The sequence below is a fragment of the Sporothrix brasiliensis genome (assembly GCF_000820605.1).
Source record: "Sporothrix brasiliensis 5110 chromosome Unknown Cont19, whole genome shotgun sequence".
Lineage (NCBI taxonomy): Eukaryota > Fungi > Ascomycota > Sordariomycetes > Ophiostomatales > Ophiostomataceae > Sporothrix > Sporothrix brasiliensis.
This window is the reverse complement of record NW_024467138.1, coordinates 2,432,811-2,457,168: the sequence shown is the minus strand read 5'-3', so window position 1 is coordinate 2,457,168 and position 24,358 is coordinate 2,432,811. Positions and strand designations below refer to the sequence as shown.

Here is a 24,358-nt window from a genome sequence, read left to right as displayed (position 1 = left end):
TGAGACCCGAAAAACTGCAAGCGCCTTTTGTGGGATATAATATGAACAAGAGTTGTATACAAATGCAGATAGAAAAGTAAACAGAGCATGAACATAAAAGCGGCCTATCACCCCTCATGCCATGTACTTGTTGGTGCCGTCCTGCTTGTACAGCCAGTCACGGTTCGCGTCAATCATAAAGTCGGTAATGTTAAACTCATTGCCAAACGGCGCGCCGCCGCCGTTGTTGTTGGTGGTGCTGTTGCTGTTGTCATTGTTGTTATTGTTGTTATTGTTTCTGTTGTTGTTCACTGCTGCAGCCGCGGTAGCCGCATTCTCGGCCGTGACGGCTCCATCACTGCCTGCGTTGCTGTTAGTCGTAGCAGCGCGGTTGCCATCGTTTGGGTCAGCGCTGCCACCACCTGCGCCGTTGGCTGTGTTGCTAGCATTGTCGTTGCTGACCGTGTTGTTGGAGCCAGCTACGCGCCCACCACCGATGCCGGATACAATATTGATACCGTTGCCGCTCGTCTCCGTTGGCAAGCCAAAGGGCAGCCGTGGTACATTGAAGAAATCAAAAACATCCAGATACTCCAACTCGTTAGGCTGCGGCGTTCGTGCCAGTGTCTGGTTCGGGACGCGGCCCATCGTGTGGCTCCCTATTGCGCTAGTTTGACTGAGACCACCGTTGTTTCCGTCGGCGCTGCTGCCGCTGGGCATGCGGCCATCATGACCGTAGTGGCCGAACTGCTGGCCACTCATGAAGGCGTTGTTACCGGCCACATGACGCGGTTGCCGGCTGATCAGCAAATCGAGATCGAACGCAGTGCGGCGCATGTCGGCCAAGATCTGGACACTGTTGGGGGTCACACTGTCTCCGTGCCGCTCACTGTCACTGTGCTCGTCGAGCACACGCTGCAAAAGCGCGCAGTACCGCCCGGCTACGGGCCAGTAGCGGCCCATGGCACGGAGCGTGTCGACGAAGAAGTACACGCGGGCACTCAGCTTGTGCTCGACTGTCGAGCCATGCACGAGGTACAGGCGAGCAGCGACCCAGAGTGAGAACGCAAATGGTGGGCCGAGCTTGGGCAGCAGGTTGTTGGACACGACAAACTCGCACAGTGTGCCAATGTTCTCAACAGCGCTGTGGCAGCGCTGGCTGGCAGAGTAGCTCGGCGTAAAGATGGGCGAGCGTGTCGTCGGGTAGGCGGAGGAGGAGTGCAGCCGGATAATGGCCGTGTGGTAGGTGATATGCAGCATGATCCAGCCGCAGTTGACAACCTTGGCGCAGTTGGGCTGGAACAACTTGGACATGTTGCCATACTCACCCGGCAGGCCGACCTTCCACGAGTTGAGCGTCTGGTCAAGCTCGCGGTATCGCATCTGCCACTGCTCAACGTCGCTAAGCGACGAAATATCGACTGGCTGCTTAAGGAAATTGTGGATCTTGGTCAAAATGCCGAGGATCTCAATGTAGTAGCTGAAGGCACCCAAATTTTCTGGCTTGCCGTTGGAGCCACTGGGACCGCCCGCCTCGGGCTCAAATCCATTCGCGCCGAGACTGCCAGGCCCTTCGTTGATCCCACCCCGTGTGTGGTCGGTGTGGAAAAGCCGGGTCTCGACCTTTTGATTTCGGGCCCAGAGGTCGTCGCGGCAAGGCAAGGTGCGGTCAATCTCGCGGTCATCGAGCGCAAACTCAAAGGCCGTCGCAATGGTGGCGTAACGATCCAGCAGGTAAATGACCCAGAAGAGTCGTCGGCGTGATTCTTCTTCGATAAAGTCCTTGGGTTCCGGCAGGATCATGGCCCGCAGTGTGTAGATGGATGTGTAATTGGGTGACACGGAAAATGAGTTGGTCTCGACCGCGAGGCCGAGCTGCACGACCGCTCGAGTAATCAGCGCCATAATGTTCCAGCCTGGAGGCCCGTTACTGCTGCCACAGAAATCGAGTGCCAGAATGACCATGGCTTGGAGCGCTTTTACGGACGAATTTTCCATGCCGTAGAGCAGCACCCGGTTCTTGGAAATGTCATGGTAGCGCTGGCGCTTCTCCTCTGTGAGCCGCGCGTCTGTGGAGAAGCGCAAAGTGGTCGCCACAATTGCGTGCAGTAGAATCTTGTTCGTCTCGTCGGTCATCGCCGCGCCAAACAGCGCCTCGATGGTCGGATTCCGCTGCAAGAGCGGGCACCATGTGTTTATGTGTTTAAAGTAAAGGTCGACCAGTGCGTAGGAGAGGTCGTAGGGAGGGAGGTCTTGGTCTGAGCCAAGATGAGACTTGCCACCGGTCATATTCATCATGGGTGAGGTTGTTGTGGTGACGCCATTGCCCACAGCAGGCGGTGCACTAGCTCCATAGTATTCTCGAGCCGCCGGGGTTGAGAGAGGGGACGGTTGTGAGAGGAGTGACGGCGAGATGCCTGAAATAGGACCGCTTCCTGCGCCGTATGTGGCATTGTTCGCATTGTTCATGGTACCTGGCGATGTCATGGTCATGTCCATTCCGCTGCCGCTGCCGCCACGACCGGTCATGACAGGGGGGCCTCCTGACGGCGCCGCACCCGGTGCGTAAGGCACCGTAGAGGGCTTGTGCAGGAAAAGTGCCGCCTCCGCCTGGGGTGTTTGGGCGGTGTCGATGCGGTTAAAGATCGAAGAGGCTGCTATATGCTCTTGCGGTGTGCCGCGGTCCTCACCGCTAGCCAGGCTACCATGAACGCTACCTGGCCGCCCGTTGCCGATTGCGGAAGAGTTCTGGAAGCCGGATGGTAATGGGACACTGACGGAAGAGCTGATGGGGTTGCCGGAGGCGTCGAAGGTGATGTGGAGAACCTCGGAGTGCTTGCGGAGGATCGCTTCGAGCTTGTCGAGCCTTGCTTCCAGCTCGCGTCCGTAGCCGGCCCGCAGACCCGGCTTCTTCCGCTCCTTGTACTCGCAGGTGGCGCCATTGCGCGTGCACCAGCCGCACGACGGCTGGCCACGGTCACATTTCACCTACGTCTCGTTAGTACGCGCGACCATTATATGTAAACAAGTTCACGACCGTCATCGACCAGGACGTTCATGATGACGTACTTTTCTTTGTTTACAGAGTTCGCATCTAGGGTTGCCAATCAGGTTAGCGGATGCATGGTCTCTCTTGACGGAACGCTTCTTGAGAGGAGGTGACTCGTCCGCGCTGTCGTCCGACTGGGACGTGGCGTCGGCGATCTCGATCTGAGCCGCCGGAGGTGACTGATAAGCGGCCGCAGCGGCCATCATGTGCAGCAGGCCGTCCGTCGTGTAGATAAGGATGAGAGTGAGGCGTGCCAGAAGGCTGAAACGCGTGGGGAAAGAAGCGACGACATTGATTGACGGAAAGATTGACGGAGGACTGGAATTAAGACGGAGAGTGGTATCCACGGATAGGCACAAGCGGCCGATGGTAGTGCACGAGTATCAAGTCCATGGACACACCGGGTACAGGCATACGCGAGTCTCGTTGGCAGGGAGGGGGTCGAGATGACAACGGACAGATCCGGACATGTGCAAAGTATAGGGAATGGAGGGTATGGTGTCTGGGGAGTAGGGGGAAGGAAGCTTGGGCAAGCGTAGGAGCTTGCGAGGACGAGGGGATTGTCACGGAGGGCATGAACCCGAGATGCGAGAGACAACCTTCAACACAGGCTCACACTCGGCACTAGTCGAAGGAAGAAGACAAACGGAGTAGTGGTACAGGGAGGGGGCAGAGTTGATGCAGGAATGGCAAACATGGTCCAAGGGGCCCAGAGAAACCAGAAATGAAATAATGCGTGAACGGGGACGAGTTGAATGACCGAAAATGGCCTGGAATCAACAGCAGCGCACAGGACAGACAAAACAAAGAAAAAAAAGAGCACCAGAAAGGCAGGGTCAGAAAGAGGAACAGGAATCGAAAATACGTACGAGACTGAAATGGGCCGCTTCCGCTTGCCGCTACGGGCGCCAACGCCGCCATCATCATCACCGTCAATATCGCTTCGATCGTCGCCGTCGTCGCCGTCGCCGCTGTCTGATTCAACGGCCTGTAGTTGTTGTTGGTGCTGCAACTGAGGCTGGTTCTGACTATGGCCCTGGGTCTGCAAGGTGTGCAGGCTCGGCTTCGAACCTGGCGTTTGTTCTTGCTGCAGAGGATGGTGCCGGAGTGGCTGCCGGCCGTCGGCTCCAGCTGCTCCTGAGATGGTGCCCGCGGCCATCGCGGCGGCGCCTGGACGTGCGGTGGCCAAAGCCGTGCTTCCTGCACTTCCTGCAACCGACCGCATGGGTTGCTTGGTCGCTGGCCCGGCCTTGATTTCGATTCGTATGAATAGTAGTCCGGATGCCGAACCTTGCGGGAATGGATGTGCGCAAACTGTGTGTGCAGAAAGCGGGAATACGCAGTGTGTCAAAATCCAGCTGCACCTCGGGGGCAATTGTCGCAGATAGCTTCTCCTCCTTTCTCCTCACTTTGCCGCTCCTTGTCGATGGGACAAGATGACAGGCCCCAGGTGTGCCTGGCGCTGGCCCCTCGCGATCGGGGGAATAGGAGCACAACACTACTTCTGTAGGGGACAAAAAATTAAACCATAAAAGAGGACAAAAAATAACGAAAAGACATTATGGCCACCGAGCAGGTCACATCACAAGCTCAGTTTCGCCGCGGTCAACCCACGGTCAGACGGAACCTCTGAACAGTGTTCCCCAGCATTTGAAGTCAGAGCGCCAAGGGCCCCATGTGCGAGGCGTGGGTGGGGGGGGGGGGGGGGGGCGTCTGGAGTCGACAAGGAAGCAGGTGAAAGCCGCTGTCGTCGGCAGAGGTAAACGCAGCGTCGTTGGAAAGGATTATCCTGCTGGTCGTCTCGGGTCAATGTTGTAAGCTCGGGCTATTGCCTCACGTTTTGGAGACATCCCGAGGAACACAACTGGTAGACTCAAGGGAAATGGGTCAAACCCACCAGCACCGAGGTCCCCGTGCTAACTGAACTGGCCTGCCTAGCCCTGTCGTTGTATGGCTGTGGAGACGACCAGCCTTTTTGCCTTGGTCTGTGACATACTCGGTTGTGACTGTGTGCAAAAGGAGACTACGAGAACCGAAAAGAGGGTCGTGGATGGCGCTATGCAGCATTGGCTTCTGTTGGGGTCTGTTGTTCCTTCTGCGAGCTCGGCTTACGGTTTAGTGAATTCCGGGCGCAAGTTCTGGCATGTGCAGACCGCTCGCACCTGCTTGAAAAGATCAATTGACTCTGCAAAAGTGGGGATCGATAATTGGTATCCTATCTTCCTAGCATTGCGAACAGGTCTTTGTCCAGCTTAGACCACGATGAGAACGCGCTGGAACATGCCCTCTACTTGCTTGCACACACCCGTGATTCCATGCAAGTTGCTGCCGTGAGGTTGTCCAAAGCCGTAGGTCCGTTTAAGCCGATAGATACCATGTCCCCGTTGCCGCATACCACCATTCTCTGTTTCCTTTGTCCCACCTTTGAGGCTCCTCCCAACGACAGACGGAGCCCACTTTTACTGGCCCTGTTTCTCGTACGGAAACCTGTGAAGGTGGGGTTTCTCTCAGATTGCTCGCCTGTGCGCCGTCGGTGTATCATAGGCCGAAGAAGAGTCGCTCCATCGCCACCGCCTCGCACTTGGAGAAAGGTACAGCAATTTTGAGTGACACGAGGGGGCTCGTTGCTCACGCGTTCCCCAGATACTGTCGCGCCAGCCCCGTAGATGAGGGCTCTGCGTCGGCTGTGCGTGCTATTTGAGAGGTGTGCTTTTACGTTTTAGGCTCCTTGTCGCCGAATTAGATGCCATAGCTTTTGGTGTGATGCGGTCGAAGCAAGGTGCGTTTGCAAATGCCAACAGCCAAGTAAAAGAAAAGGTTGGTACATTGTTTTGTACTCTCCCGGTCTCGTAGTCGCAACTGGAATTCGAAAGCCAAAGCTTCTGCTACATCTACCCGCGCTTTCCTCTTTTGTCTTTCTTCGCCCTCCTCCACTGTCTCTCGTCATCCTTTATACGCTCTGGTCCTGCCGTCCTCTCGCCTTCGGACCACCAGCTCTGTTTCGTTCCATTTCGTCCCAGTCTGTCCCATCCTCCGTCTCTTCCGTTTCACGAAAACAAACCGTGTGGTCGTCAAAATGGCCTCAGTCAAGGAGTTCCCCAAGATCAAGGCCGTCCGGTCTTTTATCATCGACGGTGTTGGTTCCGGTGCGTTCTTACTGCCCTCCGGCTGAGCCGGATACCCGAGCTTTGACTCTCACGGCCTCTTGAACTCGTCGCGGTCTCATTGCTAACATTCATGTGCAGGCGGTGACTACCACAATGTCAAGGGTGGCCATTGGTGAGCCAGCCCCGCAATGTCCCGGTTGACACCTTCCTCTGCCGCTTCCCCTCCCCGGTCGTTTGCTAACATGCGCCTTCGTTACTTCCGCCAGGCTCATCGACACTCCTATTTCGACGCCCTGCTCCGGCTGGGAGAAGTACCGGTCTTCACGGACAAACTGGGGCATTAACGTGCTCGGCTCCTTTTTCGTCGAGATCGAGGCCACCGATGGCACAGTCGGCTTTGCGACGGGTTTCGGCGGCCCGCCAGCCTGCTGGCTGGTGCACCAGCACTTTGAGCGCTTCCTGATCGGCGCCGACCCCCGCAACACGAATCTGCTGTTTGAGCAGATGTACCGTGCGTCCATGTTCTATGGCCGCAAGGGTCTCCCCGTCGCCATCATCTCCGTGATTGATTTGGCCCTCTGGGATCTGCTGGGCAAGATCCGCAACGAGCCCGTTTACCGCCTCATCGGTGGCGCCACCAAGGAGCGCCTCAACTTCTACTGCACAGGGCCCGAGCCGACTGCCGCCAAGAAGATGGGCTTCTGGGGTGCCAAGGTGCCGCTGCCGTACTGCCCGGAGGAGGGTGCTGAGGGCCTGCGCAAGAACGTCGAGTTCCTGCGCAAGCACCGCGAGTCGGTCGGCCCCGACTTCCCCATCATGGTCGACTGCTACATGTCGCTCAACGTGCCATACACCATTCAGATTGTTGAGGCCACCAAGGACCTGAACCTGAACTGGTGGGAGGAGTGCTTGTCGCCGGATGACACGGACGGCTTCGAGCAGATTAAGCGCGCCCACCCGACGATGAAGTTCACCACAGGCGAGCACGAGTACTCGCGCTACGGCTTCCGCAAGCTGATTGAGGGCCGCAACCTTGACATCATCCAGCCCGACGTCATGTGGCTGGGTGGCATGACCGAACTGCTGCGCGTGAGCGCCATGGCCGCCGCCTACGACATCCCCGTCGTGCCGCACGCCAGCGGTCCGTACAGCTACCACTTTGTCGTGTCGCAGCCCAACACGCCCTTCCAAGAATACCTGGCCAATTCGCCCGACGGCAAGAGCGTGCTGCCCGTGTTCGGCGACCTCTTCATCGACGAGCCGATCCCGTACCAGGGCTTCCTGACCACGGCCGACCTTGACAAGCCTGGCTTCGGTCTGACACTGAACCCCGCCGCCCGCCACAAGCTGATCCCGTCCACCTACCTGCTGACGCCGCCGGTGCAGGCGTCCCTGCCGCCACCAACAGATGAGAAGAAGGCGCAGGTTAACGGCACCACGGCGGCAGAGCCCGCAGCCGCAAAAGAGACGTCCCAGTAGTCGACAGGTGTTTATCCTGCTTGAAAACCATAAAAGAAGGAAACCAAATCTCACTTGTAATTAGAATGTTCTCGGCATTTGCATACAGCCAACCCAGAGCAGCGCAGCACACGGTATCATGGAGTCGCCTGTAGCCTACTGTTCTCATGTTTGCTTTCTTTGCATCACGCATAGCTCTTGTTTTGTTAGCTTTTCTCACATAAACTCAAAGTCTTTGCATACGTGGAATTCAACACTCCATCGTTGTCTGTATCAAGTGCCGTTGTGCGCCAAGGTAGTAACACTTGGAGCACCTGGCAGACTCCAATGCAAAGGAGGGTAGGGCGACAAAGGCGTAAGTGGCTCGCACTTCTTTGCGCCGAGGCCGTGTCCCGCTATGGTGGACTACCCTCAACTTTTCACAGGCATTTCCCGGGAAGAATGGGTAAACAATCGCGGAACGATAACAAAGTATGAAATATAAATAAAAAGGAGGGTAGAATATAAAGAAACGACGGGATCAAGTTTTGAGTTTAAGCTGTACAATTTTAGTTTGCTGGGGCTAGACTGTAGCCTGCCATCGGCGGCTTGTCTGCTATTTTCACGCATACAGAGAACAATTGCAAGGCCCCCGCATACGAGTACGACAAAAACCACACCCGGCCGAGATCCGAAATTGATTTGCGGAGAAGAGGGAAGAAACAGTGTGGGGAATGCCTGCAGCGCCAAAGCATTACTCGTACTGCGTATTAAGACAGACGAGCCAACGACCGTCCCACCCGACCTGCCCGATCAGGCAGCTGGGGCAAAGCAGACAGCCAACAGAGAGCAAACGTGTTGAAGGTCGGAGAAGAAGAATTCAGGTATTCTACCCCGGAGCGCCGGATCACGGCCAATTCGCGGCCATTCTGCGGTGCATGGTAGTAAGACACCTTGCGCTTTGCGCCGGACCGCAAGATCGACAGAAAAGGTGCATCGACCCCTTGCACTTCCACACCATATTTATCCCAAAACGTGTCGGCTTGTCACGTTGTGGAAGAGAACCGGGAAGCAACTTTCATCCCAAATCTGAACAACGACATTGCGACGATGTGGACGGCAGATCTTATCATCTTTGGGGGAAAGACACCAGACCTGGCGCGAGTTATGTCTGACTCAAGAGATTTTCGGCGAGAACGGCGGAATGGGAAAGGGAGCACTGGGAATATGGGATACGAGCAAGTTAATTTAAGCTTTAGGCATGGTGCACGCGGTGGTGCGCCACGCGGACAGTAATTTACAAGGTCGCAGACCGGCTGTAGGCAAATCCGTCCTCAGTGAAGCTGTGGAAGGTCCACGTACCTGCTAAAGGCGCCTTCCCGGTACAGAAGCACGCATCAACACTGTCCAATATTCACAGAACACGCATAATCAGAGAAAGGAAGGTGCAGTCCACAGTGCGCTGTCTACGACGTAATAATAAGAGAAGATTGGAAAGAGCAAAGGGGATGTTTATAAACAAGGCGTGCATTGACTGGGCCTTCTTCTCCAGTCCCATGACGCACTCCCGCCACCGTCTCCTCCCTCCATCCGCTACAATCGCTGCAGCATGCAACCATCCATCCGTCGTGCCACCGTGCTTGTGCCGTTTGTTAGACACTTGAAAATCGAATTTCAACTCCTCTCGGCCCACAGAACATGATCAGACCCTGTACATACGACCCCAGCTTTGTTGATCAACCCCGCGACGTGGTGAGCATATCCTTTTTTCGACATGATCACCCAATGATCGACCCCCAGCCATACGACGCAAAAATCTCACAGTTGTCAATCTGAAGCAGGCATCAGACTCACCATTCTGCCTGCCATACAACGGTTTGACTGGCAGTTCGTGGTGCTAGCACACCAGGTCGCGGTGCGTCGGGGGGGTGTACGATAGATATATTTAAGGGGGACCGGTTGTCTGGCCAAGAGCAAGTCGGTCGTTCTGCCACGAGGAAGAAAACGAAGCAGACGGCACGACACATTCCTAGAGTCAACCCCACAGGAGCTCTCCCGGCTTAATCTATTACCCATAGAGGCGGTGTATATTTTGCTGGAAATCTAGACGTTCTCTTCTCTGTGCTGTGAAGCAACTAGCATCATACTTCGACAGAGCAACATGACGAGACGCTCCAAGATCGCCGGTGCCGGCGTGCTTGCCGGTCTATGGACGGCTGGTACGGCCGTCGGTCAAAGTTGCCCGGACTACTCGACATACGCCATGAATGCGCACGCGCCTCTAAGCAACGGCTCCTACCAACTGGGATACATGCGGCCGGACCCCGCATGTCGCACCTTTAACTTGACCGAAGTCGAGTCTACAATCACGTCGATGGCGAGGAGCATCTCCGATCCGGACCTGTACCGGCTCTTTGTCAATGCCTTCCCCAACACGCTGGACACGGCCATCCGCTGGAAGGGTGTGGCAGCTGAGAATGCCGACGAGGAGCTGACATTTGTCATTACTGGCGACATTGATGCCATGTGGCTGCGCGACTCGTCGAACCAGATGCAGTCGTACCGCTCGCTGCTCAAGGCGTCCTCGGACCCCAACAGCCTCGCATCGCTGTACCGCGGTGTCATCAATCTGCAGGCCCGCTACCTTCTTGAGTCGCCTTACTGCAACAGCTTCCAACCGCCGGTGGAGTCGGGCATCGCGCCGGCCACGAATGGTGCCGCCAAAGACGACACAGTCACGCCACCGTACGACTCCACCAAAGTCTTTGAGTGCAAGTACGAGCTTGACAGTCTGGCTGCTTTCCTCGAGGTGTCTTCAGACTACTTTACTGCCACGGGTGACACGGCCTTCTTCGGAAAATTCAAGTGGCTCCAGGCGCTCCAGGCCGTCCTCCAAACGGCCACGTCCATGATGACGCCGACATACGGTGACAACGGGACCGTTCTTACGTCGCCATACACGTTCACTCGGATGACCACGCGCAGTACGGAGACACTCGCAAATAATGGCCTGGGAAGCCCCGTGGCGGCCAACACGGGTCTCATTCGGTCGGCATTCCGCCCCAGCGATGACAGCACGCTGCTGCAGCTGTTCATCCCGGCCAATATGATGTTTTCGCACTACCTTGAGCAGACGGCTAAAATCGTGGACAAGCTCGGTTCTGCCGCGCCCAAGGGTCTTGGCGCCCAGATGCATAGCCTTGCTTCTTCGCTCCGCAACGCCATCCTGCGCCACGGCATCGTGGCCGACACCAGGGCCGGCACCGTCGGCGCTCCAGTGTACGCGTACGAGGTCGACGGCTACGGCTCGTCCATCATCATGGACGACGCCAACATTCCAAGCCTGCTGTCGGCGCCCTTTTTTGGCTTTACGAGCATCAGCGACCCCGTCTACCAAAGCACACGCGCTGCGATCCTTTCCGAGACGCCGCGGCCAGGCCCGAGCCAGTACAACAGCAACCCGTACTTTATGCACGGGCCTGTGATCAGCGGCGTCGGCGGACCCCATCAAGGCCCGGGCTATGCGTGGCCCATGGCCAGCATCGTGCGCATCCTGACGTCAGACGACGACGACGAGATTGTGGACCAGCTGCATACGCTTGTCAGCAGCACGTCCGGCCTGGGCCTCATCCACGAAAGCGTCAACACATTCGATCAGAGCAAGTGGACACGGCAATGGTTCTCATGGGCCAACGGCCTCTTTGGGCAGATGATGCTCGATCTCAAGGAGCGGAAGCCGTCTCTTCTCAAGCGCAGCTACCAGCCATAGAGTGCGAGGCGCCGAGGTGGCAGGTCAGAGATGCAGGTACTGACGATAGAACTAGTGACGTTCGTCAAAGGGATATCAGGTTCACTTATGGTACTGGCGGCGGTAGTAGGTATGGAACAAATGGTCGTGAGGTCGGACATCAAATCGAGGTTGAAACTGGACTGAATAAATCGATGGGGGGGCGTGGGGAGAGCGGAGAGTTCTATTTATTATCATCATCATCTTGAAAGAACCACCAACAGAAAGTAAAATAATGAATAATGTTTTTCAGTTCTTTAATCATAAAGACAAACGTGTTCACTAATACTAACTTTGTGGTAAAGAAATGCATCTCTGCACTTGATAAGGCCGAGGGATGTTTTCAAAGAGAGTTATGTGTCGGCATGACATAGGAGACATTTGACACAGGCTGGCGCACGACACACAAACACTAACAATGTCGCTTTCCCCGCGTTAAAACCCTTCTTCTTGCCGTAAGGCCATCGAAATGGCATCTTGACAGCCGAATATATGGACGTCACGAGAACAACAGGAAAGGACCAGATCAGGAAGACATAAAAAATGCGGGGGAGCATCACCAATAAGTGCAGGAAGCAACCGTCACATTGGATGTTGAAGTGCTCTTTCGCACTCAATGTTTAGACTTGTGGCGGTATCTTTGTCCGCAGGTCTGGAAATCGTGTCCCGGGCAGAGGCGTAGTCCTGTTAAGAAGATCACCAGACTAACACGCAAGCTAACAACAACCCAAACCCAGTACCAACACCACACCATTCATACACACACAGGATAAACGACGACACTATGCAAGAGCTTAGAGCCCGTCCACGTCACCCCATTTCTTATTCCCTTGATAATGGCCCATCGCCAAGTGTTTGCTTGCTGTGACGCGTGTCGCACTTTTCCCATTTCTGTCCCTCCGGCTCTCGTTCTCCTCTCACCAGGCTGAACATGTCCAGAATGGCCCAACGCCTTGTTCCTGGGCAACATGCTCCATAAACCCTGTGACGTTGTTTCCCTGGAAGGAGAAAATGGTTCGTAGACGGGACACGGCCCACGCAAGAGCTTGTCCCGGCGCGGCTGTCGGTTTTTCATTACGCCAGGAGAGGCAGATCACAGCTCCAACGGAGAGTCGTGAGAAGGGCCTGGACGCCCTGCCTAGTAAGCATCGCGATTTGACCCCTCTCCTCCTTGTTGATCGGTTTGTTATTGGAGACGGTGTCTGAACTTGGGACAGCTTACGATCCATATAACAAATGATTTCCGTCTTCCTCTCGCTGCGTCTCCGAGATACCAGTTGTGTATCAACAACTGGCTTCGTGATAGCTTCGACGCAACGATAGAACCACGACACACCTTGCCACTTTCTACATACCTCTCTGCGCAGCAACACAATGGTGGAGTCCAAAGTTGGCATTGTGACCGGCGCCGCAGTAGGTCACGGCCTTCTTCTTATGATAAATAGCGCATCGATGGAGTACTCACTTACACCTCGCAGTCTGGCATGGGCAGGGCGCTCGCCACGTATTTTGCTGCGCAGGGCTGGCGCCTCGCCCTCTGGGACGTCAACGCCAAGGTCGGCGAAGAGCTCGCCGCCGAGCTCGGCCCCGACACCTTCTTCGTCCAGTGCGACGTCTCCAGCTACGAGTCCCAGGCCAGCGCTTACCTCCAGGTCTGGAAGAAGTGGGGGCGCATCGACGCCCTGCTTGCCAACGCCGGCATCGTCGAGCGCTCCTCCCTCTTCATCTTCAAGCACCGAGGCAACAAGGTCGAGGAGGTGCCCCCGGCTCCCAATTTGGCCTGCACCGACATCGACTACAAGGGTGTCCTCTACGGTGTCCAGCTCGCCATCCACTACATGCGCCACAACCGCGACAAGCCCGGCGGCAAGATTGTCGTGACGGCGTCCAACGCCGGCATCCATCCCCATCCCTCGTACCCCGAGTACAACGGCGCCAAGGCCGCCGTCGTCCAGTTTGTTCGCGGCGCCGCCGAGGTGCTGAAGATCAAGGAGAACATTCTCATCAACTGCGTCTGCCCCGGCATCGTGCGCACAAACATTATCCCGCCCGAGATGGTTGCTGCTGTGAGCGCCGGGTCACTGACGCCGCTCGACACGATTACGCAGGCGTACGCAGGCTGCCTGGCGGACGGAGACACGCGCAGCGGCGTCATCCTCGAGTGCAGCGGCACGCAGATCAGCGACATTGACTACTCGCGCCTGACGTTCAAGAACAGTGTGCCGAGCGTCCGTTCCATCACCGTGTGGGATCCGCTGTTTAAGCAGATCCACGGCGAGGCGAGTGAGTTGCCATCAGCAATTCCGTAGAGTTCGAAAGATGGCATCACTGGGTTCCGTTTGTATTGGCCAATGTTGACCTTCGCTACGGGCCAATAATACAAGACGACAACCAAGAGCTAGAATGAGATCAACGTGTTTTGTACTACTTGCTCAGACGTGACATGAGTGCAATATGTACACCAAGAAGAGCTGTCTAATAAATGAATGGGTAGTTGCAGTCAACCTGCAAAAGTCCTAAATCGGTGATGATCTGAACCGAGATGAAATTATGTAAATGAAAGAAACTATGAAAACGGCTGAATGAAGACTAGAAAATACAGATTTTGGAGCAAATACTACGGAGAAGTATACGAAAAGAGTTGGGATATGAAAAGAAAAAAAAATAGGGGAAATACAAAAGGTGTAAGTCACCTCTCATTCGCCGTTTTTGATGGTCCTCTTACTTTTATCATTTTCTGGCCCAGAGGCAGGGCCACCAATATCCCCTTGCCGAATCCCCCTAAATTTGTGGGATCAATGTCAGGAACCATGTACAAAACCAATTAACAAAACCTACTCGATTTGCGATTGGCAACTCAAGTTAAAATACATATCCGAACCAACACTGTCATTTTTCCTTTGCTCAAGAGCATATGGCTCTTGCAATACATGATGAGTGGGCATTCATATATGCTAACTAATGGCCGATGCCCGGACAAGTTCGCAAGTACAAAGCCCACCATAAAACACAAACATGAGATCAACTCGTCGGGGTATATGCATCCAAATCCACAGGGCGCACCGTCCTTTTTCGCCAGCCCCGTGTTTCCAAGAACCATGTTACTAGTGGCCGTTCACAGCAACATCGACATCCATTTTGGTGTCATTCATGACATTGTTGCTCTTGGCATCTTCCTCGGCAATATCAGCGGGCTTTGCCTTGCCTTTCTTGTGGTCCTTCTCCTTGCCTCCTTTGCCGTCGTCTTTGTTGTCGCCTTCTACCTTTTTGTCTGCATTTGCTCCGGTGCTAAGGAACAAGGCACGAAATTCGGCATTCGACTTCTTCGTGGGTACAGGTTCCGATCTAGAAGCGGTCGTCGATGTGCCATTGATGGTGGTAGGTTCACCGTTGCTTTTGGCACCTGTCGATGCCGACAGTGCAGTGAATCCAACGCCCCGTTTCGCACCTTTGCCACCCAGGACAGGGCGCTTCACGCGAGTGGGCATTAATGTTGTTGCGGATACCGTCGGTGTTGCTGCCGTCGGGACCGTGCTCTTTTTCGAGGGAGTGGTCGACGAGGTAGCCGCTTTTGGAGGACGCGGCGCAGGCTTGTCCATCCGGTCGGAGCGGACTTCGGCTTTCTCCTTGAACAGCTGGGCAACAGTGCCGGTTCGGAGTGTGTGTTGGTCGAGTTGCGCGCCTTCTAGCGCCAACTGCGCTTTGCCAGCCGCGACCGCATCCGCAAACTCGACAATGGCGCCGCCATGATCGGCACGAAGCACAAGTTTCGTAATGTGGCCGTGGGGTTCCACCAACGCCCGAACGCGGGCGATGTTGACCGTGTCTGGGATGCCGAGGAGAGCAAACGTCCGGTTACGAAGCGCCTCTTTGTCTGCATCTTTGGCGTCGTCACCGTTCGACCCGTCATGTGAGTCGTCGCCGCCGGCTACCCCGGAAGCTGTTGACTCAGCGGCGACAGACGTTTCTCGTGCCGAAGGTCGGGAATTTGTCGGCACGGAGATTTCAACCGTTAGAATGTGAGAACCCATTTTGACCTGATTTAGTTCTGACACTGCCCGGTTCGCCTCCTCCTTGGTCTTCATGACGACGAAAGCAGAGCCACGGCTGCGGCCAGCAATGTTGCGCAGAAGGCGAACACGATCAACAGCTCCGTGTTTGGCGAAGAGAGTCTCAATGACCTGTTCGTCCGCATCAAACGGAATGTTTTTGGCATGCACTTCGCGGCCTTCGTCTGTAGCCCCGTCTCGTGCCTTCTTAGCTGAAGGGTCGGAGTACTGCACCGACAATTTGTACTTGCCCTCGAGCAACTGTCCATTCAGTTTTGTGGCCTTGGAGGCCGACTCGCTATCGCGGAACGATACGTAGCAGAAGCGACGGTGTGCATTGTACTTCAGACTCGGCCACCGAATGCCGAATATTTCTCCACTTTGATCGAAAAGCTGGTGGATAAATGCATCATCGGCCGACGGCGGAAAGTTCGTGACGTAGAGTGTAATGCCCGTTGCCGGTTTGACAGAGATATTGCTGTCACCAAAGTACTTCCCGTCGCGAATCAGTGCAGACTGCACATCCTCAGCAGACCTGAACTCAATCAACGCAACCATAGACTTGCCATGCTCCTCCTTCTTGAGCTGCATGTTGTTGACGTGGCCGTACTCGCGGAAATATTGCCGCACCTTGGTAGATGTAACGTCGACCGGAAGGTTGGATACAAAGACGGACGTGTTTTCGCGGTCACGTTTGAGGGTATGGTACTGCTGTTGCTCATCGCTTTGGGCAGAACCGTTCTCGCTTTTCGGCCTTTTCGTCGCAGGCCCGGTAGCTTCCTTGTTGGCGTTCGATTCCCACTTCCGTTTCACCCCAGAAGTCGGATCTTCAGGTACACGCTCCGGTTCTCGGTGGCCGGTAATAGCTTCGACAGAAGCAGCGGGTCCTGTCCCTACGTAGGTTCCAGCCTGTGTCCGTGCTTGAGCGTCGGCTTGGGCGGCGGCTTGTGCCGCTGCAGCCTCCTTGCGTTGCTGCGTTATGGCTTTTCGGATGTTGTGTACATCGTCGAGAGCACCGCGAAGAACGTCAGAGCTTTCAAAGTCGTTGCAATGTTGCAAATAGATTTCCATGATACGCTCTGGCCAATTCAGTTGGGGATCGTGCAGGGCTCGGCTGAGAACGCTTGCGGGGCGCGTCGGCGTGCGCGACAATCGTGTTGGGGGTGCTGGCGTTGGGCTTCGGCCGGTTCCTTTCTGTGACTGAAAAAGGTTCATCTCCCACAGATAGTAGCTTAACCAGAAGCTGTAGTCATGGGCGAGCAGTTCCTTTTTAGCCAACTTCTCCCAGTGCTCGCGTGCTTCATCAATGGCGCCGTGCTTTTCGGTCAGGTGGTAGATCATGATTCGTTCGAGGCGGAAGTTGGGGTCGCCCTGGAAGGCGCTGCCGAATCTACGCTCGCCCCAGACCTGGACGGCTTCGAGAGCAGCCACGAGGCCAGAATCAGCAAGATCGACAGCTTCGTCGGACGCGTTCGGATCAATGGCACAACGGCGCAGGTAGCCACACCACGCAGCATACATGTCGACGACCGCAGCCATACCGTCACGATCCAAGGAACTGTTTGTGGCAGCATGCTTTATACGTTCCATGTCGGAGAAACTGAGACTTGCCTGCTCACCGCTGATGATATACCGAACCCACAGGGCGCCAGACCAGGGGCAGTGCTGGACGGCGCGCTGCAAAACATCGAGGCTATTCGGAAGAAAACGCGCCAGTTCCTCGTTGCGGTTCGGGCCGTCTCCCAACTCACTCCGGAGCTGTGAGATAAAAACAACCAGGTCGGACCAAGCCGTGTCGTCTGTTTGGAAGATGCTGGTCAACGCGCGTCCGAAAAGACCCAGCGCAACGCGCATGGCCAAAACCTTGTCGTTCCGCTCGGCCAGGGTGTTTGCCACCTCCCACCCCAGATATCTCGACATGGCTTCGCGGTGAGCCTCTTCGTCGCCGGCACGGATGGCCGCCCGTAATGCCATCTCCATTGGGTCGCGTTGTTCGTAGATGGCTCTTGCAGTTCGCGATTGCTCTGTCACGGCGCGCATCGTGTCTTCGTAGGCGGCTGGGTTGTACTCTGACAAAAAGGAGCTAAACGCCGAAGACGTGTCGTCCCAGGCCGCATGTGGTATTGTCAAGCGATTGCGATATAGGTGGGTTATGCGCCGAACGCCCTCGACGGTGCGCGTCCGGTCGAGAAGGTCACGTTCCAATGCAATCCATCGATTCCAAAGCTCGTGACTGTCGTTGAGGCGGTACTTGGTCGCTTCGTGACCTTCGCTCCAAAGGTGGAGAGCTGCGTCGAGCGAAAAGATGTCGCAAGCAGCCTGCTGTTCGTCCTGAGGCCAGGCAGCAACGCTGCCGCTGCGCTGCATGCATTCGAAATAGAGCGCCCAGAAGTATTCGCAGTAGGCGATCCACACGCGTATGCTGCCAGGCTCGGCGTTGACGGCGGCGCGGTAGAGTTCAACAACACGGATGCGTTGCTCCAGTCCTGTCGCGTTGCGGCGCCGTTGTTCGATGTAGTCAAGCCAGCTATCTTCGCCTACGGGCGAAGGGGCGGGAGGCGGAGAGCTGGCCATAATGGCTGAGGCGTGCGAACGGAGGTAGTAGAATTTGGGACCATCGGTTTGACTCGCAGGATGAACCGAAAGAGAGAGAGAGAGAGAGAGGTTTGTAAACGGCAAAATAGAAAGGAGGCTCAAAAGGCTCAAAAACCAAAGAAAAGTAGCCTCTCGCTTTTGTCGTCCGTCTTGGCTGGCAGCGTGAAAAGTTTATCGTTTTAGGTGGAGGCGGCGCGTGGCGCTGCTAGTGTAAGATAGGATGACTGCGTATGTTATGAGCACAGCGAGACGGGAGACGGCGAAGAATGACGATGCGTGTTGTTGGCTGACTGGCAGCTGCAGACACAGGGTGAACGATGCAGATGCAGGGTAACAAAAACAAACAGTTGTAAGAATGGACCTCAACACCATCAAAAGGAGACGAACAGTTGAGGAAAGAACTAGGATGGGTGGTGTTTGACGGATGGAGCCTGCCCCTTCTGCCTTACGGACGGAGTGAAGGAAGGCGCAACTGGCGGTCGGCTCGGGGTTTGGAAGGTGAAGAGACGTGCTAGAGCTGGTAGATGGAAAGTTTCGTGGTCGCCCTTTGCTGCATCCTGTTTCCGCGTTGCGTACGGAGTAGTTTCTTTGTTGCGACGAAGCGCAGCCCGCCTTTCTTAGCTCCTTGGGAGGCCGGCGGTGTTGTCATGGTCCGCGTGGTGCTGTTTTGTATTGTTTTGTCTCCAAAAGAAGCGAGTTCCAGCGCAATGGATTGGCAGGCAAAAGTGGGCCTGCCTTCCAAAGTGGGCTCTTTCTGTGGGCGGCGTAATTCCCGGCAGCGCCATAGCGACCGCAAGCGGGGCGTCCTACGTAACTGTCGAGATTGTGCTTCAGGGGTGTGCGGCCTATTCCACGGGTGACCCGAGCTCTAATGCTGCAGCGGGTTGCACTCTAAATACCCACGACACTAGATGTTTCTGACGTAGTGGCAGACGGCAGGCGACTTGCATTGGTGACGGCAGGAACGGACGGTCGTTGCTGCGAGGTGCGCCTTCTTGACTCTGGGCGGCCGGTACTTTGGATTTATCTGAACAATATATGAGTACGCGTCCTGGCGTCGTATCTTAACCCCCTTTGCTGTGTAGATTTGGCTGAACGTCTCGACTCCTTCGACATGCCGCCGTTATCACAACACCAGAAGCTTTCCCCACGTTTACAAAGACGCAAAGTCACGGCCACACACGTTCCTTCGCAGATGCCCTTGTAGCACTGTCCTGACATTTCCCATTCCACCAAGTGAATCAGCATCTCCGCGGTTTTGATCTCTGGTGGTTTGTCTGTTTCTCACACACACTACGTCACATGCTGTGCAACCGCTAAAACAGGCCTGGGGACTAGATGCGAGAACTCAACCTCCCGCGGCGAGACACGACAGGAGGGGGAAGATGCAACGAGACGGCAAAGAGCTGAAGGGGGCTAGATCACCGGCTGTGTCTCGCTCCTCCACGCATCGAAAACTTAAATCAAGAGGCACAGCGCAAATAGGGTTGGCGAACTTTTACAGGCAGACGGGCCACCCGAGTGTTAGGATAAAGCGCAAAGGTTGACATGCAGCTCGTCTCTGGTCATGGTTTCTCACTCCTGTGGATATTTTCTCAAGACCGCGTCGTTTTTAGAGGAGCCATGTTCCATGAAAGTCTAGTCATCCGCTGATCGCTACCGCATTTTGCCAAGGATCAGTTGGGGGTTCTGGTCAAGGTTCGCAACAAAAGGAGACGAAAGGGCGCGGAATACGCTTTCATACGACACAATGCCAGGCCAGGCATGCTGAGCTGCGCATAAGAGAAAGCAAACGACGCTTGACAGCCACTGGATCGCAACAACCCACGCACAGGAGAATGGAGCAGCGCCCTCGCGTTTTCCATTTCCCATCTCCACTGTGAGACGGTGCACATACCCCAAGTTCCGGCTCGCCAACTCACGCCTTGACGACTGTCGTTGCTACACCCAGTCTCAGCGGACTGTGGTGGGCTTACAGAGTATTGTGAGCATTTGCCTGGTTAAAACAAATACCTGGGACTCACAGGAAATCAGACCAGTTTTGAAAACACGCGACCGTCAGTGCGTTCTCCGATTTACACCCGGCGGGACTGGCCCTGACAACCAGGGTCAGGTTCAAAACCCTTTCCCTCGCATTTCCTCGTTTTACTCCGTACTTTACCCTCAGAACTTGCTTCAGTTCCCTTATTTTGCCTAGCAATCCAAGGTACACGTGATAGGCCTGGCCAGGTGCCGATCTTGCCGATCGACGTGGGAGAATGGAAGGCGGAAATAGTTGCCCCAAACATCCCAGAGCTTGACATTGTCTTGTGGCATTGAATCTCGCCAATTCGGGAAAGCTCCGTCTCTGTTCTCTTCCACAAAATGATCAAAGAATCTGACGAGACGATTCCCAATGCCATTTGGTGAGAGTGGAGAGACGAAACAGAGGGAGAATGCGCATCATTCGTCTCCTGCGTTGATGTCAAAACTGATCACAACAAATACCCAAAGGGAGCCTGGCGCCGGGCTATCTCCTGTTTATGCCCTGGTCACAATGGCTTGGCGCTGCGGAAGAGCTGGTCGCGACTTATTTCCCAGCCAATCTGGTACTAGAGGACTTCGTAATACCCACGGCTGAATCTTGTAACAGACGGCAGGTCGGTGCAAAAAAAAGGAAAATAGGAAAGCCCCTTAAGCTGGACGCCCGATGACGTCGTCCCGCATTGGTGGCGCCGGAGGGCCCAGCCCAGTCCTAGATGGTTTGTTGTGCTGCATGTTCCAGACCACATTACCCTTATTTAAGGTAGCAATTTCAAAATTTCAGGGTATTCTTCCCCAGCATGTTAGGCGAACCAACAAATCCATGTGCAAAAGAAAGCGGAGAAGTGGATGAAGAGACTTGTCCCAGTCCGGGCTCCATGGGTGGTGCGTGTTTAGATTGCCAACAGGCGATTTTACCAGCTTTGTTGTCCCTGTTCCTCACACGCCTGTTTTCCTCGTCCAGCGCCAAACACGGCTATCCGGCATTCAACAAGGGAGCTTGGCTTGGCCCGACCAGTCTCATCCCTGAACATCAATTTTCTCTCGTTTTCTCTTGCCAAGGGAAGATAGCCATAAAACTTGAGTGAAGAGAATGCCAATAGGCAACCAGGGTCACACCGCAACAGGACGGCTCTTTCATTCATACCAATCAGAAGATTTGGAGTTTTCCCATCAGTACTTGTGCTCGGACTTCGGTCCACGGCGTATCAGCATCCCGATTCGGGATGACCAGTCTGTTACATCTTTCCTAATACATTCAAATTAAATGAGAGTAAACTATGTCGCGTTCCTATCTGGACCGAGTCGTCATTCTCTACTACAGGACTGACCAAGAACAGACGATGCTGAATGAAATCGATTGGGTCTGTTGCCGGACGGGCAGCCAGCAGCCAGCGGCCAGCAGCCGTCTCCTTGATCAACTAAAAAGGCAAAGTCAGCTTCGACCGTCTGTCTCTTGCGAGAGTAGCGGCACGCTTGCACTACAGCACCGCAGCAAATCGAATGTCATTGCGGCAGTACGCGCGGTTGATGCCGCGTGGATGCTTTAGCTGCCGCACCGGATATACCACCGAGTGGCCACAAGAACGGTCTTCGGATTGCCCGTGCGCGTTGCTGTTGGAGGCGATCCGTCATCCAACCGCAACGACCACACACTGCTGAGCCTTGAGCTCTGCGTGCCATGGTGTGATGCAACCGTCAGCCGGGGCTTGTGAAAGGTGGTGTTTCCTGCAAACGGGATACTGCTTCGTCAAAACGGACATATTGCAACAAGTGTTGGGAGCAACAACGATGCTGGGAATCGACGGAAGCGGCTGAAGAAGCGAGTACCAAGGGGGTATTGGTTCGGGCCAGCTCAAATACGTCGGCCTAGACGGCGAACCGCATCTTGCCTCACGTAGCCGCACAGAGCTACGAGCAGTATTGGCTACCCTAAACTCTTGGTCATCTCCAGTACATCGTTCCATATGGCGCAGCATTTGATGAGTTGGATTCGTGAAAGGAAAAGCAGACAGTGAAACATCGGAGTAAGGATTGAAGCAACGGCAAGGCGAGCGACTCGGCAGCCGAGCCCGTTTAATGCCGGCCCACGAGGGCCATACCAGGCATGAAATTCTCGGATACGCCGTACAAAGCACCCGTCCGAAAAATTTACTACCTTTCATAGAAAAAAGGAGAGCGAAACAGCCATAATAAGAAAGACGAGGTCTGAAGCTGGTTCGCGGAAATGGTACGCTCTTGACTGGACGCACTGCCAACGTTTTGTTTGCCTATCTTTTCTCGGAAGCCAGTATGCGGAAAGAGGAGACCAGCGATATTTTAACATCCAACAAGTCACGGAGATTCAGCTTGCCCGTACGTATGCAAATAAATCCCTCTTCTAACCAAAGGCTCATACGCCAAAGGCCACGATGCCCTGATACTGGTGCTCATCAGGACACAAGCATATGCTTCACAGACACTGAATTGAATATCATCGCGACCACACAACCCAAATTTGGTCTACTCCATGTGAATATTGCTTACTGCTATTTCTTCATACCTGTTCGCTTCCTTTGTTTAGCTCTTTATCTTGACACTACAAAAACAGTGCCTGTCTCAGCACGGCCTCTGTTCGCTGCTTTGCCGCTCAACACGAATGGACCAGCCGGTAATGCCTGGGACCCCGACGCAGGCGACGAAGATGCCCTCTGAGCTCTCAACATGATGACGCCAGAGGTTGTTGCGGCCGCTCGTAACGTCTCAAATTCGCTCTGGTACGCGTGTTTCCCTGGACTTGCCACTCAACAATCCATACTTGCCGAATTTTGAGCGCGAGCCATTCCAGCGTGTACTTGAGAACCGATTACGTATGACGGTCGAGACTGAGGACCAGCGGGTGGTCAACGATGACGCCGGTATCTTCAACACGCAGTACCGCTGCCATTTGGGATGGGATCCGGCACTATGGTGATCTTTCCCAAAAGACGGATTCATAGCGATACGCACTACAGACTCTCCGCTGACGTACTTCACAGGCTACCCGAAGACCAGTGTTGAACAACACCAAGACGTGGGAGGAATTCAAATACTCCGATTCTCTGGGCATAGACTGTGACCTCTGTATGTGCCAGAAAGTTCTGGGTAGACAAAAATACACATTCCTAGAAAACCTGCTGGCCTTCATGCTTGTCAAATAGCGTGGGTCGCACAAGGTGGGATCATAGGCCGCGGCGTTCTACTCGACAACGCCGGTTATGCCGGACACCGGGCATCCAGCGTTGACCACTTGTCTTGCACCAGGATGCCCGTCGAGCACGTGCAGGGCAGGACGTTGTGCGCGAGGAAAGGGGTCACATTTGAGCAGGGAGACATTTTCTTGATCCGCATCCGCTGCACGGCTGGTTCCGATGCGGCCATCAGCGATCAGCAAAGGGCGTTGCCGCCGTGCGAGATGGCGCCAGTCATGGAACTCTTGCTCGACAATGGCAAAGCTTCGATGGTTCTGCGAGACTGTGCGGCACTTGCCGGCACCACCATTAGCATTGAGCAGAAACCGTGTACGCCGACCACGTCCGGCCTGGCGCGGCATGGAAGGGTGAGAGCTGAGAGGACGCGATGAATGGTGATGGTCCGGTGCACCATTGGGTGCTGGCCGGCTGGAGTGTGCCCATTAGCGAGATGTTTGATCTCGAGGCTCTGAGGGCACGGCGCGTGGTGCATGACCGCTGGATATTCTTCTTTGCGAGCGTCCCGCTGCGGGTACCCGGCGGCGTCGCAAGCCCAACGAACGGCAGTGCCATCTTTTAACGGGGTATGTGTCCTTGAGTTCCGTGTCCTATGTCTGGTGCAACCTTGGATATTTGTCTTCGATACAGGTGGTGCAGAGCGAAACAAGACGACCCATGACTGCAGTCAAATCTGTCCAGAGACATTCTTGCTCACTCTCTTCACAACTACTTCCTAGTCCTGTGCGAGTGAAGCGTTGCCCTACTTATACCCCTGATGTGAACTCTCCGTCTCTAGTCCTTGATATATCTTCTTTGTTCCATGACCGTAAGTTGAGTGTCTCGTCCACACTGCGTGTCTGGAGATCAGAAAAGCACGATGAAACAAAGACACGCCGACCTTGGTACACTCGCTTGGCGAGTGTACTACCGTCTTGGCGAGTGTGCCACCGTTACACCTCGTGGTGGCTTCATCAGACGAATACTTTTGCTTGTGTTCATTTCGTTTCTGCAACGAAATGGGTCGCGACGTGCATCGAGCCGCAATCCTATCGGGCACACACATCCACTCATGTATGTGCGAACTCGGCATCTGCAAGTCAGAAAGCAAGAAGAAAAAAGGGAAA

General features: G+C 54.9%; 6 protein-coding genes across 6 annotated transcripts; 4 read left to right on the top strand and 2 right to left on the bottom strand.

The window, feature by feature from the left end:
- Window positions 1-114: 114 nt before the first annotated feature.
- SPBR_00056 (uncharacterized protein) lies at window positions 115-4,187 on the bottom strand (the record flags this gene model as incomplete). Its single annotated transcript, XM_040758376.1, has 4 exons — window positions 115-2,946; window positions 3,006-3,073; window positions 3,123-3,289; window positions 3,898-4,187. The coding sequence occupies 4 exons, from the start codon at window positions 4,185-4,187 to the stop codon at window positions 115-117; spliced, it is 3,357 nt and encodes a 1,118-aa protein (XP_040618485.1).
- Window positions 4,188-6,104: 1,917 nt separating this feature from the next.
- Window positions 6,105-7,614, top strand: SPBR_00550 (uncharacterized protein; the record flags this gene model as incomplete). Its single annotated transcript, XM_040758869.1, has 3 exons — window positions 6,105-6,174; window positions 6,274-6,307; window positions 6,402-7,614. The coding sequence occupies 3 exons, from the start codon at window positions 6,105-6,107 to the stop codon at window positions 7,612-7,614; spliced, it is 1,317 nt and encodes a 438-aa protein (XP_040618484.1).
- Window positions 7,615-9,733: 2,119 nt separating this feature from the next.
- Window positions 9,734-11,341, top strand: SPBR_00505 (uncharacterized protein; the record flags this gene model as incomplete). Its single annotated transcript, XM_040758824.1, has 1 exon — window positions 9,734-11,341. One exon carries the CDS (start codon window positions 9,734-9,736, stop codon window positions 11,339-11,341), a length of 1,608 nt encoding a protein of 535 aa, XP_040618483.1.
- Window positions 11,342-12,733: 1,392 nt separating this feature from the next.
- SPBR_00886 (15-hydroxyprostaglandin dehydrogenase (NAD(+))) lies at window positions 12,734-13,668 on the top strand (the record flags this gene model as incomplete). The annotated part of the gene is made up of 2 exons (XM_040759205.1): window positions 12,734-12,772; window positions 12,838-13,668. 2 exons carry the CDS (start codon window positions 12,734-12,736, stop codon window positions 13,666-13,668), a joined length of 870 nt encoding a protein of 289 aa, XP_040618482.1.
- Window positions 13,669-14,463: 795 nt separating this feature from the next.
- On the bottom strand, window positions 14,464-17,982 carry SPBR_00096 (pre-mRNA splicing factor; the record flags this gene model as incomplete). Its single annotated transcript, XM_040758416.1, has 1 exon — window positions 14,464-17,982. One exon carries the CDS (start codon window positions 17,980-17,982, stop codon window positions 14,464-14,466), a length of 3,519 nt encoding a protein of 1,172 aa, XP_040618481.1.
- A 2,385-nt stretch (window positions 17,983-20,367) lies between these two features.
- On the top strand, window positions 20,368-23,814 carry SPBR_09022 (uncharacterized protein; the record flags this gene model as incomplete). The annotated part of the gene is made up of 3 exons (XM_040767148.1): window positions 20,368-20,408; window positions 23,308-23,602; window positions 23,686-23,814. 3 exons carry the CDS (start codon window positions 20,368-20,370, stop codon window positions 23,812-23,814), a joined length of 465 nt encoding a protein of 154 aa, XP_040618480.1.
- Window positions 23,815-24,358: the final 544 nt, after the last annotated feature.